Source organism: Salvelinus namaycush, chromosome 33, assembly GCF_016432855.1.
Source record: "Salvelinus namaycush isolate Seneca chromosome 33, SaNama_1.0, whole genome shotgun sequence".
NCBI lineage: Eukaryota > Metazoa > Chordata > Actinopteri > Salmoniformes > Salmonidae > Salvelinus > Salvelinus namaycush.
The window spans coordinates 15638725-15653427 of record NC_052339.1 but is presented as its reverse complement, the minus strand read 5'-3'; the positions used below and the strand labels follow the sequence as shown (position 1 = coordinate 15653427).

Below are 14703 nucleotides of genomic sequence, written 5' to 3'. Positions count from 1 at the left end.
GATGGCAGTATTGAGTCCAAAGATTCATTGTGTTCGATGCTTGCTAGCACCAACGACGAAGTCGAACAAAAGCAAACGGATTCGAATACTTTGTTCGAAGCCATTTTGTCAAGGATACGAGGCGTGCGCTGAGGTTGCTTTTGTCCTTTTATTTGAGCTACTTTGTTAAATAATACTCATATAAATAGGCACGGCATTATATCGAGGTATTTCATCTCCAAAGTTATCGTCCTAATATCGCATGTCCTCTATTCAGAACCTCAAATCTTTTGGTAAGTTAAAGCGCAAATTCTAGCCAGTTAGAAAGGATAACGTTAATTGACAGCAAGTAACGTTAGCAAATGTACATTTGACCATTCTTGACTTGATGGTACAATTTAGCCAAGGCTGTTTTGAAAATAAACAATTTAATGAAATGCGATGGCCCAGCTAAATTATTGTACGCTAGTTGTATAGCTAAAAGCTGGCGCTAACTTTGGCTGGCCAACTTCCCATGGCAACTGAACTGTTGTTAGCTACGGTCTGTGTAATTAACTTACGCGTTAACGTTGGTTAGTGATGTTTATCCATGTTTAAGCTTCTATCGTGTTGGGTGTCTAAACGGGGCAAAACGACCAGTCACCTAGTGAACGTTGAATCCAAGCTAGCTAACCATCTAATAGATTACAGTAGCCAGCCAGGACGAAAGTGGTATTTCTTGGTAAAATACATTTTTTAGAGGTATTAACAGTGCATTATATTTGATATGACACCCGTCACCGAATTTAGCCTAGCATGAGTAGCTAACTAAACGCGCAGAATTGTTTTCTCCCCCCTTCGCTTTTCAGATCCCTTTGCTGATGCAACCAAGGGTGACGACTTACTCCCGGCAGGGACAGAAGATAAAATCCACATAAGGATACAGCAACGAAACGGACGCAAGACCCTAACCACTGTTCAAGGGATCGCGGCCGATTACGACAAGAAGAAGCTTGTGAAGGCCTTCAAGAAGGTGATGATGCGGTCTAGACGTATTTAAGTTGTATTTTTGTTATGCACAAGTACAAAGAATCTTAACTTGCAAGCCCTAGCCTAGTGAAATATTCAATATTAAACTCTAAGAAAACAAACGAGGAAGCCATATAGTGTCAGTACCAAATGTGCAGAGATACTGGAGTGTTGAGGTATGTGTAGGCAGGGATTAGCGTGAGGACTTTGTTTACATCCATTTGTAATGACAAGCAACACTCAAAGTGCATGATGCTGAACCGCTTTGGCCTATGGCTATTACCCATTGCAGAGTGGAAAATGTATTTACAGCATCAATATGTCAGTTTTATTCCATAATCCACCAGTTATCACTGGGGCATTTACTGGGGTCCCCCCCCCCCCACACACACGAGGATGTAGCTAGCTAGTGATTAAAAGGGGCTTTGGGCTTGTGTTAGTCAGATGGCGATGCACTGAATGCTAATGGGACGGTTACTTAGCCACATGCCCTTCTCACCCTCTCGTGTCTTATTCTATTATTTAAATGGTCATGTTTTCAGATGTCTCAAATTGGAATGTGTTACAAAACAAATACACAAGACAGTGTTTGTTTACTAATTCATCAACTTTTCATGCCAATATCAGCTAATTTACACAAAGCTAAGCATCTTGTGATTTACTGGGGTTGTCTCTGTGCCTGACAGAAATTTGCCTGCAATGGTACTGTGATTGAGCACCCTGAGTACGGTGAGGTCATCCAGCTGCAGGGAGACCAGAGAAAAAACATCTGCCAGTTCCTCATGGAGGTAAGCTTCTTTCAGATGTGTGGTTGTCTTACCTACACTTGTTGAATGCACTGATTGTACGTCTCTCTGGATAAGTAAATGCCTTCAAATAATCAGATGTTAGATACTTTGTTGCATTTCACACAACTTGGTCACACATATACTCTATAGTACTTAAGCATAGTCTAAAATGAATACTTAACAGAAAACCAATATGTAGTGGAGCATTATCAAAGTTGTGACAATGTTTTGATTCTGAGGTAGAACTTCACCTAGAAAGAATCTGGTAGCCTCTTAAAAATGTTAGGTTTTTTAAAGGGTTGTCGGTGGTGCAGAAACTTAATGCTGAAATCCTTAAAGGGGTAATTCACCCAAATTATAAAATTACTAATTGGTTTTCTTACCCTGTAAGCAGTCTACGGACAAGGTATGACAGCAATCCAAGATTGTTTATTTTCCCTGGCACTGTTTCCACCTGCTAATGTTTTTGCATTTGTGACACAAATCCCACTCAAGTCATGGGACCGATATTACAATTTTTCGTGCATCATGTCCAAATCATCTGGAAGTATCGAACAATCGATTTGTGAAGCTCAGTCGTGTATAGATGTTCTTACCATGATGTGTGAAAAATGCTAATATTGGTCCCATAACATGGGCTTTTTTCCCCACATACTCTTGGCTCTGTAACCTATGACTGTAACCTACTGGCTGTTGTTCCTATTGTTAGTGTGTGCTGTGGTCTTACTGTTATTGTGTAGCCTAATTTGTGTCTATTCCCCCCCCCCCCCCCCAGATAGGCATTGTCAGGGAGGAGCAGTTGAAGGTCCACGGATTTTAAAGTAATGCTTTTGCTTCAAGACCAGGACCTCATCAGCTTTTATACTTTTCCGTTATGTATTGACCAATAAAGTTCAGCCGCATGTCTGATGTAAAACTCTGAGGCAATAAAAACACAATGTCACATTTTTTAAAGCGCATACCACAATCTCGGCTCTTATTCACACCTTATCCTCCATCTCTGATCTGATTATAGAAACATGTACAATTGTTGAAAATGTAAATTAACTCCCAATGTCCTGTATGTATGCAACATTAACTTCAGCACACCTAAGCATGCAGTGTTTGCCCATTGTGGCCTGTAACAGATGGGTATTGGGTCTGACAGGAGTCCAATGTTGGACTGTAACCTGGCCAATGTTTTTCTTAACATCACTGCCCAGTGAAACATCTGCATGTAAAATGGTGCTGTCAGCAAGCGGTCTTATCAGAGGTGCAAAAATCCACTGAGCCACTTCCTGTCCTCTATGCAATATCCTAGATTAGAACCGCTGGTTTCAATTTTATCAGACCTTCTGCACAGCTGTAGAGTAATGGATGGATACTCTTGGTCATGTTATTAATCAGTCAGAGCTTGATGTGTTGTCTGCTTTTTCTGGATACCCTGGTTAAACCAGATTAAACGCTGCAGCGTTAACCAGCCTGTATTGGGGAATCTGCAGCAGAACAGAAGGGCCCTAGCTGCACTATTAATTTGTACAAATCCCACATGTAGCTAGAGCCACAGGGTAATCAGATTCTGGGTTCGGTGTACGAACAAGCAAAGGAAAAGTGAGTGACTCGATCGATGCCTCCCTGATGTCTCTTCCATGGACAAACCTAACAAGTGCATTGTGTTCATATTTGGCCCAAAAATAAAATCTGTTTGAACTGTATGATATTAGGGAGATCATTGTGTTTTTTTGCCTCAAAGAAAATACTTATCTAAACTATCTCCCAAGATGGAGAACAATGCACAGGTAAACATCTGAATAGGGACCAAGTTGTATGGATTTGGTGACGGGAAGTTAGTGGGAGTGATTGGCGTTTCTAGTCTTTTCAGTGAGCCTGCTTATTTGGCTCTGTTCATCTAAAAGAGCTGTTCATTTGGCTCCCAAATGGCTCTTTATTCAGTAGCGCTTAAAAATGTACCTCAAACTGAAAAAATGGCTAATCTACAAAGTTGCATAATGTGTGTGGACCTGAAAATGTCTCCTCGCTGTTGCTCCTGCAGTGAGGAATTACAATCTTCAGAGAATGTTTATATAATTTATCTGCAGATAATTGTCTGGAACTCTAAAAGCAGTAGCAACAGTATGCAATCAGGGAGCCAAATGAATGGCTTTTTCACTAATGTGATTCGGTTCTTGACATTCACCAAAAAGCTGGTCGTTTGCGAATGACCCATCACTTGTTACTTGGTAGTTGTTGAAGACAAATCGCTAGCATACTTTGATACTATTGGAATTGGTCATAGCTTGGAACCAAACTGAAATGTTATGTATGCCTTTTGTTTTACTTCACAACAGAATGGGAGCAGTTTATTTTGGGTTACCAGGCTACCTTTTTTGGGGGGGGGTGGATTTTTGATGACTGACATTCAGGATTACAGTATAAAATCCCAGGGCATTTTAACACCTTTCTCATCTTAATCTCTAGTGCCTAATCTCAATTCTGTCAGTGAAATCACATGAGGTTAGTTAGCTTGATGCCAGGGACTCCGGTGAGCTGGAGCCAGGCTATGCTGCTTGCAATTTATGGAGAAAGTATGGTCAAGTGTAATTACCGATTGAACGGCGTATCAATTAGGCCCTCTTTTTCTTGTCAAACTATAAATGTAACATCTTGGCAACCTATTCCCTATGTAGTACACTATCAGGGAATAGGGCTGTTAGAATGTTTAATTTTGTTACTACAAACTACAAAGCAATATAATGGGTTTTATTATAGCCTAATCATGGATCTCAGAGATTTGTTGCTAAATGTTTTTTTTGTAAAAATGCAGTAAATGCAGTTTGTTTTATGACTATTTGATATGGAAAACCATGCCCTATATATGTAACAAACCCTTACTTCCTTGCATGACAAAATACTCTGTATTTACCTTTTATTCATTTAATTTATATCAATGACCCTGAACAGTTTTAATAGAATATTCTCTGTATTAACCTTAATACTATAATACAATCAGGTTACCATCTATGTTTGAGTTGCATTAGCCCTATTTCCTCTCATATCTACAATTGACTGACTTGTTATAAGCATACTGTATATGACCCAATGATAATATCTTCTAATCATCTTCTAATGACAAATGTAATTGCACAATACATTGTTTGAATTTGCCATGTCTGTTTGTCAGCACAGTAGTAACCCAACACTAGGTCTAGGTCAAAGCTCTGTGCTGGAAAAACTTGAAATTGTCCCTTCTGTTTCTCGTGAATTTCCTTTATTTTTCGGCTTCAGACCAGCGTAAGTTTTCACTTAAAACATAGATGTTGTGTTTAATTTTGGTTCACCTCTGGTTCTGTCATACTGTGCATTGGCCTCCATTCTGGAGCTCTAGCCTTTAATCGGGTTACTTCTGGTCTCATCCACAGCCAGTCTCCTGACTGTCCTACAGGGTCAAAACATGCCCATAATCCTCTTAAACAGGCTAGAGGAGGCGTGTGTGGGGAGGGCTGTGGTAGGGAATGACTGCTGCCTGCCAGCCAGACCATAAGAGGAAGAGATTCCGGCTGCCCGTGGACAACAACTGCTAACTGTGATGCTGGCTAGACTTTGCTCTATTGCAGCTATATGAGATGTTGTTTTGTGCAAATTTGAAGCGGAGGCTTACTTTAAATACAAAAAATTACTAAAAGACATTTGTCCACTCCTTTGAAATGTACTACGAGAGTATTTTTCCACAAAAGCCATCTCCTCATTAACAAACAAGCATAGTTTAGGTTCCTCTCTATACTTTACAACAGGGGTTTTATGTCTACTTTCTGATAACAGAGACACTGGCTCAATGACATATATACCGAGGAACATCCTGAAAGAATATACTTTAACTCTTTTATTAGGGGTACTCTATCAGAAGACACTCCCCATCAGTAGCTATTTTGGAATTCCATTGTCTCTTAACCATCACCAGCTGTGGTGTCTGTCGACTTGTTGTGCCTGCCAGACAGTTAAGTCAGAGTGAAATTCACTCCTTTCAGTCTGTGTGTGAGTAGTCTCTCTCGTCAGACTCAGGGCATCCTGCACAGTGCCTGTGAGAAGAAACTAGTCAGTGAGCTAATAATCGTCATCAGTTGAGTTGTGAGACCGCAGCAGCAGGAACAGACGGTGAAGGGAGTGTTGCCTCGGAGCCTCAGGCAACCCACCATCCTCCCTGTGACACTCTATTAATTCACCCTAGAAGACGACAGAGAAATGGGCAAAGTTAATGATGGATGTCTTATAGTCCTCACCAGGCACTTGTTCTCTCTCTCTTCCATACGTACTATTAATGACAACAACATTTATGTCAGAATGCAAAATGCCTCAATTGAATTTTGCCTTTTTATTGTAAGCGATTTAATTAAACTTGCATTTAACAACAATAATAATTGAGATTGTGTTGAGATATTTCAGACATAAAGGCGCTGAATGCTAATTCATATGCATTTGGTAGAGGTGTCAACCACATGTAAAACAACACAATTATTGGGTACTAGATTTGGCAGTCAATGGCATCTAGTGTTCTGTCGGATATTTGCTAGAGGCAAATGCAGATGTTTGTTTTTTTACTTGATTGATTTGAACACTCTCTCCTAATATCACATTCCTTGCCTCCTGAACATTTCACAGAAACGTTTGCATTTCAGTCCATTTCATTGCAGATGCATAAGCCTACACATGATCAGGGTTATCAACAAAAGCATAATTAATGAAAAGCATGTGCACTGAAAAATATCAAACCTACGATGATTTGTTTGTGTATTACTACCTCAAAATGTTGTGCCAGACTCTAGAAGAAAAAAAACATTTTCAACTCCTGCTGTTAGATGGCCTGTAAATCAGTTTCTCAGGCTAAGTCTTCGTGCTCATGCCAACTGTATGTATAGGCTGTGACCACCAGAGGGGGTAAGGGAAAGTTTATGTCACCTCTTACCTTAGCCTGGATTGGTCCTTTAGTAAATTGGCATTGTTAACGTTAATCTTCATCAACAGATGCCAGAGAGACAAGTGAGAAAACAAAAGAAAACGGCCCATAAGTTTCTATTTCCTCTTTCATTTCATTCCTCTCCTTTCATCCAATATTTCTTTATGTGTTTGGTTATTGCACATCTGTGCATTTATTTTGTAGCCCCTGGGGTTATTCTCTAAAATCTTAAGCCTATACCATCTGTCTGTTCAAGCAATTAGTCTGTGATGCTGTTTATCAGAAGCATCATCAAATGTGTGTTGCAAATGAGTCCTGTAGCTGTTCCACATTATCATCTTTGTAGTAATGCATTTTATTTCACAGACAGACAGTAAAACCACTTAAGCCTAGTGGGCCTTTGATAAAGTTCATATTACCTAAATCCTGCTCCCTTGAGGAGACTACCGGTGCTAGACATCAATATTGTACTTAATAATTTATGCAATCACCAGACTCAGGTGCATCTGTAATTGATGCTCCTCACATCTGGAGTGTGGCTGTGTAACACTGTGATCATAACAGCTGTTCAGGTAACCAACAGAATGCTATCAGGCTGACAAACACTCAGTGTGGTTGTGTCAGCTAGTGTTATGTGTTATGTTCTATTGTTTGGACATTATGAAGTTTGTTCTATTGTTTGCATGGAGTTTTGCTAAACTATAACCTAAGCCAGCCATCATTCAGTATTCAGTAAGCCTATTCACTAGTTTGAAGGTAGTGAGATTGTTGACAACTTGGCTAAATCCAATGACGTCAGCCTATAGATGCAAATGCACTGTATGTGCAACATCAAATGGACACCAAAGCTATATTACGTAGCTATATGTACAAGCTAAGAATGTAGCTCCTTACACACACTTAGACCTGTTACTGTGCATGTTCTGTGCCAGGCTGGCTGATTTAAAGTGTATCATTATGTATGGGTATAACATGTGCAATGTTGAGAAAGAGAACTCTCAGAAGAACACATCTGGCGCAAATAAATCTCATGGTATTACTGGATACGTGCTGGTTCAGGTTCAGTACCAGTGGTTTGCATTTGGCTCTGAGTCAAACAACTCCTGTCTAGTTGAATTTATTTACTTGTCATGTCTCTTGCTCCCACCAGATGGCGATGTTTAATTGATAAGCATTAGCAGCCAGGGGAATCATTGGGAGGCCATCTCACACATTTTTATTTGTAGGAGACAACTTCCTCTAAAGCATTTTCACCTGTTTATGGATGATGTTGCCTTTTATCATATACGTTTATAGCTTATATTTCCATATGTACCACAAATTAATGATTGAACAAATAAATTAATATTTTTTTTATATCATTGATTAAGCAGTATTCCCCAAGTCTGTGTGTGTTACAGCACAGAATGGATAATGTGTGTGCGCGCCCACTTGAGGAGCTGTGCCAAGACACATAAAGTGATAGTCAGTAGAGACACAGTGGTAGTGACACTACTGAGGGAGCCAATGCAGGCAAGCAGCCTCTGCAGCTAATAGCACTAAAGATCCCCAATTAAAAGTGGAGACAGGGGACTAGGTGTTTTCATTGGCCCGTGAACACTGTTGCGGTCGCTGCCAGAGAATGGTTGGGTTCGGCTATGTTGCAATATGTTCCTCTGAGCATTCCATTTAAGAGATGAGAAGTAAAGTAGGCCTGTGAAGAATATTTTGTGTGTATGTACATTAGGCAAACTGACCTCTCACTCTCTCTCTCTCGACAGAAAATGTAGGCTGCCTGAATCTGAAATTAGGAAGAAAAAAGAATATGCCAACCGTTTTTCATTATTACCTTAGTCCACTTGTTGTGGCAGCTGTGAGGTGTGGTGTTCAGTTGTCCCTCCAACGGTGGGAGTTACACAACGTTCAAACACGCGGTATTTTCTCAAACACCTGTCACTGCGGTAGCGGCGCTCAGCGGGGGTCGTTCTACTTTGTGAGCTTTCTTCCTCACACTTCTTGAGTAAGGTCTATATGCCGACAGGAAGCCTACAACAACAAAAAAACAACCGATCAAGTTTTGTTTGAGGATAGTCTTACACAAACTATGTTGAGTCATAATAAACTTCATGTAGGTAAGCCTTAGCCTATCAGAGATTCAGCACCACTGACATCGACGGCGTCGGAATAAAGAACTTCAGCACCACATAACAGTGGACAGCTGCCATCTAAGGCGAAGTCATTCCCCACTGAGAGAATCCCTAAAAATGTACACAACAAAGCCTAAACAAAAGAACTAGAAGCCTGGAAGAAGAAGGCTCCCCCACGAATAGCTTTATTGATATATTGTGAACACCAACTTGTAAATAATACATTACAGCTCAACAAAATACCTCTCTATTTTGTTATTGAACTCCCAGCTACACTTAATGTCTTATACAGTAAAACTCATTAAATGTAGGGAACTAAAACATCTCTGACATGAAGGGGTTTGGGTGGTCAATGGGTTTGTACATTAGTGGTAAACGTTTCACCCAATGTATTTAAGCTCTGTTCTGCTCTGCCATCTTTACTGCCATCCAGTCAGCCCCTTCCCTTGGAGCAGTCCAAAAATATTTCAGTTGCTAAAAACAGATTCTATCCCTCCTTTATCGTTCTATCGCTCACACTCTTTTTTTGGTCTTACACTTCCCCCTCTGTCTTTTTTGGCCCTGTCAAACTTTAAAAAAGTGGACCAAAGTGATTTTAAATAGCATGGTGCATGACTAATGACAGAAACATGTTCGAATCATTGCAGGAGAAGTCCTTGGAAGACAAATGAATTTTCAGCAGAATAATTAACTTAATTAACAAATTTGCATGCATATTCATCAAGCTATTGAAGTCTCTCCAGCCTGGCTTGATGAACACTGCCGTAATAACCATCTAATTTACATTCTGCCATCCGACGCCATTTGTAGATGAAGATGAGACAAAAAAAAGTGACGTACTCACACATACTGCACACTTCTCTTAATGGATCATCCACAGCCTCAGACTGATGTATAGATGTTGTAGATATGTATGTCACACATGTTATAGATTCACTAGTGAAATCTATCTTGATGTATAGTGTAATGGGAGATTCATCCAGAGAATGTCTCTGCTACTATCTGGGCCCGCTGTGTGGTGCCTGGTCCTGGGGTGCGGGACAGGAGGCTGTAGCTCCCCTAGTCCCCCTGCCTCAGCTGCTCTCCTGGGTATAATGTTGGCAACGGTCCCTGACTCATGGTTCTCCAGGGCCTCCAGACTGCGGCGGGTAGAGGCTGGCATTCCCCCCGCCGTCTCTGCAGGGCAATCTTAAAAGGTAGCAAGGTGTGACGGCACAGACTGGCAGCTTGGCACGTGTGGTGCCCGAGGATACCAGGCAGCATTCCTGCAATCAAGCAGCTCCATGGCTGCTCCACCCCCCACACGTGTGTTTGTGTGTGTGTGTGTGTGTGTGTGTGTGTGTGTGTGTGTGTGTGTGTGTGTGTGTGTGTGTGTGTGTGTGTGTGTGTGTGTGTGTGTGTGTGTGGGTGTGTGGGTGGGTGGGTGTGTGTGTGTATTTAAGACTGTATACAAATTACTGTGACACCTTCAATGACGTCTAGATATGTATTGACATACTGAAGGCCTTTTCTGTGTTTTTGTATTGCCTAATGGTCACGCAATACTATATAACTGTGTATGTGCATGTGAGTGCTTTTGTTTTTGAGTTTGATGTTTGTAATCAAGCACAATACCACACCATAACCATATCTATATGTCTGCTGCTCTCTGACACCCTTAGGCCACCACACACACACACACACATAAACACACACACACACAGAACCCCTCTCTTTTACTATGATTTCAAAACAAAAAACTTGAAGTTTTTGAGATTGGCACATTTCCAGGCTATGCGGGAGAGCGAAATGGCATCGGTAGAAAAACTCTCAAAAGCCTCTCAGAAGTTTAGGCCATCATCCCGTTTAGGCTATCCTCCAGAGCTGTGCCACACGGTGCCTGTTTGATGGTGGCACAGACAGGAAAGTTCTGAAGAAAGTCCCAAACCCACTGAGGGAATTTGATTACCTCTATTTATTATCCTCCTTCCTCTGAGTGAGTGATGGAGCCGCTAACCATCTGTCCTCTGTTTCATTTGCATCGTCAACACCTGCCTGCATGTTTATCGCTCACACTTTTTTTATTCATCCTTTTTTTATTATTATTTTTTTTTATTTTCTCTTTAAAAAGACCACTTTAATGGAATCAACAACAACAAAAAAATGGGTTGAGAGGAGAATGGATTTGTTGCCGGGAGTGATGGGTGGTGTGTGTTTGTTTCATTTCCACAATAATACTGTGTCTTTGAACATGAGGAAATAATTGGAGGAAATTACTTTAAGTTTGTGCCAAAATTAACACAAAAAAACATTTCTCTGACAATGGAGTTAAAGATAAACCTGATATAAACCACATATACACATAGTGAACAAGGAAATCAGCCATGGTGCTTTAATTACATTCTGGCATTGTTACCATTGTTGTAAAAGAATGATTAGCAATGGCCCAAACATGTAACTCTGTCTGTCGTACACAGTACATTTCATAATTATAACAGAATTCCTTGTCATTACATTTGTTTATAATTGTAAATGTTTCTTTGTTTCCTACGTGAACGGACCTCAATCCTCTGTCGATTGGTGAACAGTTCACATTCTGTAGACTATGGACTTTAAGATCCTTATTGGTGAACATGTTTAGCCTATTGCAGTCTTTGTGCTCCCTCTGCTCCTGTCTTTCCCAGATGGGTGGTGTCTGGGCCTGCAGAGGCTGTCGGAGGCTCTGCCTCTGTGTGTGTGTGTGTGTCTGCCTCTAGTGCCTCTGTCTGTGCCTCCACTGGTGATACATTGACTAGCATGACATTTTGTTGGACCACGACCAAACGACAACCCTATTATTCTTCCCCCCCCCCACCCTCCACTCCTCCACCCATCATGTACAGACTGCGGACCCCTCAACCCTCCCCCTCTTTGTTTCCTCAGGCCTTCCCCACACACACACACACACACACACACACACACACACACACACACACACACACACACACACACACACACACACACACACACACACACACACACACACACACACATGCACAAACACACACCTCCTCCCCCTCCCATATGCCTCCATGGTGGGGTAGACAAGGCAGCAGCAGTGAGGCATGTACACCAGTGGAATCCTGGGATAGTAGTGGGTCCCCCAGGAGGGCATGGTATAGTGAAGGAGGGAGATGGCACCATGCCAGAAGGAAAGTACCATGGTCCATCGCAGGCTAGCATCCCCTATAGATTACTGTATATGGTCAGGGTAGTTGTGTTTGTGCACTGTATGTTGCATTGGAGGACGAATATGTTTAGACCAAATGTGGTGTTGGGAGTGGTGTTTTTTAATTTATTTCACAGGTTGGCTCTTGCAATTAGATGCTTATGAAAAACAAGATATACAAATTCAGCGCTATATCTTACAAGGTACCACCACCCCCTTCACAACCACCCACACATGTGCACATGCAGAAATGTGCAACATATGTGCAGGCAACAACTCCTGCAAATCAGCCAACGCTGTGTGAGAAGAGAGAGAATAGGGAGAACACAACCTGGTGACTATTTGTTCCTTGACAATAAGCAAAGCTCAAATCAAGTAGTTAGTTTACAACTGAGATGGATAATACTGCTTCCTATCAGTCTAATTTGAACAATAACACATATAGTATGGTTCAATTGATCTGTAGAAGGTCTTTAGAAATGCCAAATACTACTGTTCTATATATAGGAACAACCAAAAGGTTCTGTATAGCCTACAATTTTTATTTATTTTGGGTATCATACATATTCAACCCCTTTGGATTTCAATAAATTGTATTGTGTTACAAAGTGGGATACAAAAATCTGCAAATAATACTTTGTACTTCTTAAAAATGAAAGAAAAAGGAAACACTAATCTACTTTGAATAGATAAGTATCCACATGCTAGAAGAATAAAAAAGAGTCTTTTTGAGATAGTCCAAGGGCAAAAATGTGGTGTAGACATTTGGGAGGGGGGACGAAGAGTAGACGTGGGGCTCGGGGGTCCTCCCCCAGACATTTTTTTGAAATGTTAAAACATGTTTCCTGCAATTCTACACAGTTTGACATGACTCATTATGCCTCTCTTGAGGGATATTTTGTACGGTATATGGAAGTATATGGAGGAAAACACAGTTTAAGTGTAAGGATAAGTAGAAGGCCCCCCAACCCCCAAAAATCTGTTTTTAGGTAAAAGGAAAGGAAAGGAAAGGGGGATACACAGTCAGTTGAATGCCTTCAAATGAAATGTGTCTTCCAACATACAGTACCAGTAAAAAGATTGGACATACCTACTCATTCATGGGTTTTTCTTTAATTTTACAATTGTCTACATTGTAGAATAATAGTGAAGACATCGAAACTATGAAATAAAACATATGGAATCATGTAGTAACCAAAAAAGTGTTAAACAAATCAAAATATGTTTTATATTCTTCAAAGTAGCCACCCTTTGCTTGAGGACAGCTTCTCACACTCTTGGCATTCTCTCAACCAGCTTCACCTGGAATGCTTTTCCAACAGTCTTGAAGGATTTCCCACATATGCTGAGCACTTGTTGGATGCTTTTCCTTCACTCTGCGGTCCAACTCATCCCAAACCATCTCAATTGGGTTGAGCTCGGGTGATAGTGGAGGCCAGGTCATCTGATGCAGCACTCCATTCCTCTCATTCTTGGTTAAATAGCCCGTACACAGCCTGGAGGTGTGTTGTGTCATTGTCCTATTGAAAAACAAATGATAGTCCCACTAAGCGCAAACCAGATGGGATGGCATATCACTGCAGAATGCTGTGGTAGCCATGCTGGTTAAATGTGCCTGGAATTATAACTAAATCACAGATAGTGTCACTAGCAAAGCACCCCCACACCATCACACCTCCTCCTCTATGCTTCACGGTGGGAACCACACATGCAGAGATCATCCGTTCACCTACTCTGCGTCTCACAAAGACACAGCGATTGGAACCAAAAATGTCAAATTTGGACTCATCAGACCAAAGGACAGATTTCTACCTGTCAAATGTCCATTCCTCAAGTCTCTTCTTATTATTGGTGTCCTTTAGGAGTGGTCTCTTTGCAGCAATTTGACCATGAAGGCCTGATTCACGCATTCTCCTCTGAACAGTTGATGTTGAACTCTGTAGAGCATTTATTTGGGCTGCAATTTCTGTGGCTGGTAACTCTAATGAACTTATCCTCTGCAGCAGAGGTAACTCTGGGTCTTCCTTTCCTGTGGCGGTCCTCATGAGAGACAGTTTCATCATAGCGCTTGATGGTTTTTGAGACTGCACTTGAAGAAACTTTCAAAGTTCTTGACATTTTCCGGATTGAATGACCTTCATGTCTTAAAGTAATGATGGACTATCTTTTTCTCTCTGCTTATTTCAGCTGTTATTGCCATAATATGGATTTGGTCTTTTACCAAATAGGGCTATCTTCTGTGTACCACCCCTACCTTGTCACAGCACAACTGATTGGCTCAAATGTATTAAGAAGGAAAGAAATTCCACAAATTCACTTTTAACAAGGCACACCTGTTAATTGAAATGCTTTCCTGGTGACTACCTCATGAAGCTGGCTGAGAGAATGCCAAGAGTGTGCAAAGCTGTCATCAAGGCAAAGGGTGGCTTCTCCGAAGAATCTCAAATGTAAAATATATTTAGATTTCTTTAAAAATGTTTTGTTACTACATGATTCCATATGTGTTATTTCATAGTTTTGATGTCTTCACTATTATTCTACAATGTAGAAAATAGTAAAATAAAGAAAAACCCTTGAATGTGTAGGTGTGTCCAATTTTTTTTACTGGTACTGTATTTGTTTTAGGAAAACAACTAACTTCCTGCATTTCAACACATTTTGCCATGTGGCTGAGAGAAACATTTG

The 14703-nt window shown here is 40.9% G+C and overlaps 1 protein-coding gene across 3 annotated transcripts; it reads left to right on the top strand.

Annotated features, from left to right (window-relative positions):
- Nucleotides 1-60: 60 nt before the first annotated feature.
- Nucleotides 61-5451, top strand: eif1b (eukaryotic translation initiation factor 1B). 3 transcript variants are annotated; one of them, XM_038973122.1, is made up of 4 exons: nt 61-272; nt 828-991; nt 1674-1775; nt 5174-5451. In XM_038973122.1, the coding sequence occupies exons 1-4, from the start codon at nt 242-244 to the stop codon at nt 5183-5185; spliced, it is 309 nt and encodes a 102-aa protein (XP_038829050.1). In that variant the 5' UTR covers nt 61-241; the 3' UTR covers nt 5186-5451. The 3 variants fall into 3 exon arrangements, with proteins under 3 accessions (XP_038829050.1, XP_038829049.1, XP_038829048.1); XM_038973121.1 differs by lacking the exon at nt 5174-5451 and adding an exon at nt 2555-2734; XM_038973120.1 differs by lacking the exon at nt 5174-5451 and adding an exon at nt 2551-2734 and having other exon boundaries at nt 63-272.
- The last annotated feature ends 9252 nt before the right edge of the window (nt 5452-14703 follow it).

What these genes read in the sequence shown, in the direction of transcription:
- eif1b (XM_038973120.1), top strand. Translation starts at nt 242, where the DNA reads ATGTCCTCTATTCAGAACCTCAAATCTTTTG. An exon ending in TCAGAACCTCAAATCTTTTG is followed by an intron (nt 273 to 827) that starts GTAAGTTAAAGC and finishes TTCGCTTTTCAG; the next exon opens with ATCCCTTTGCTGATGCAACC. An exon ending in TCTGCCAGTTCCTCATGGAG is followed by an intron (nt 1,776 to 2,550) that starts GTAAGCTTCTTT and finishes CCCCCCCCCCAG; the next exon opens with ATAGGCATTGTCAGGGAGGA.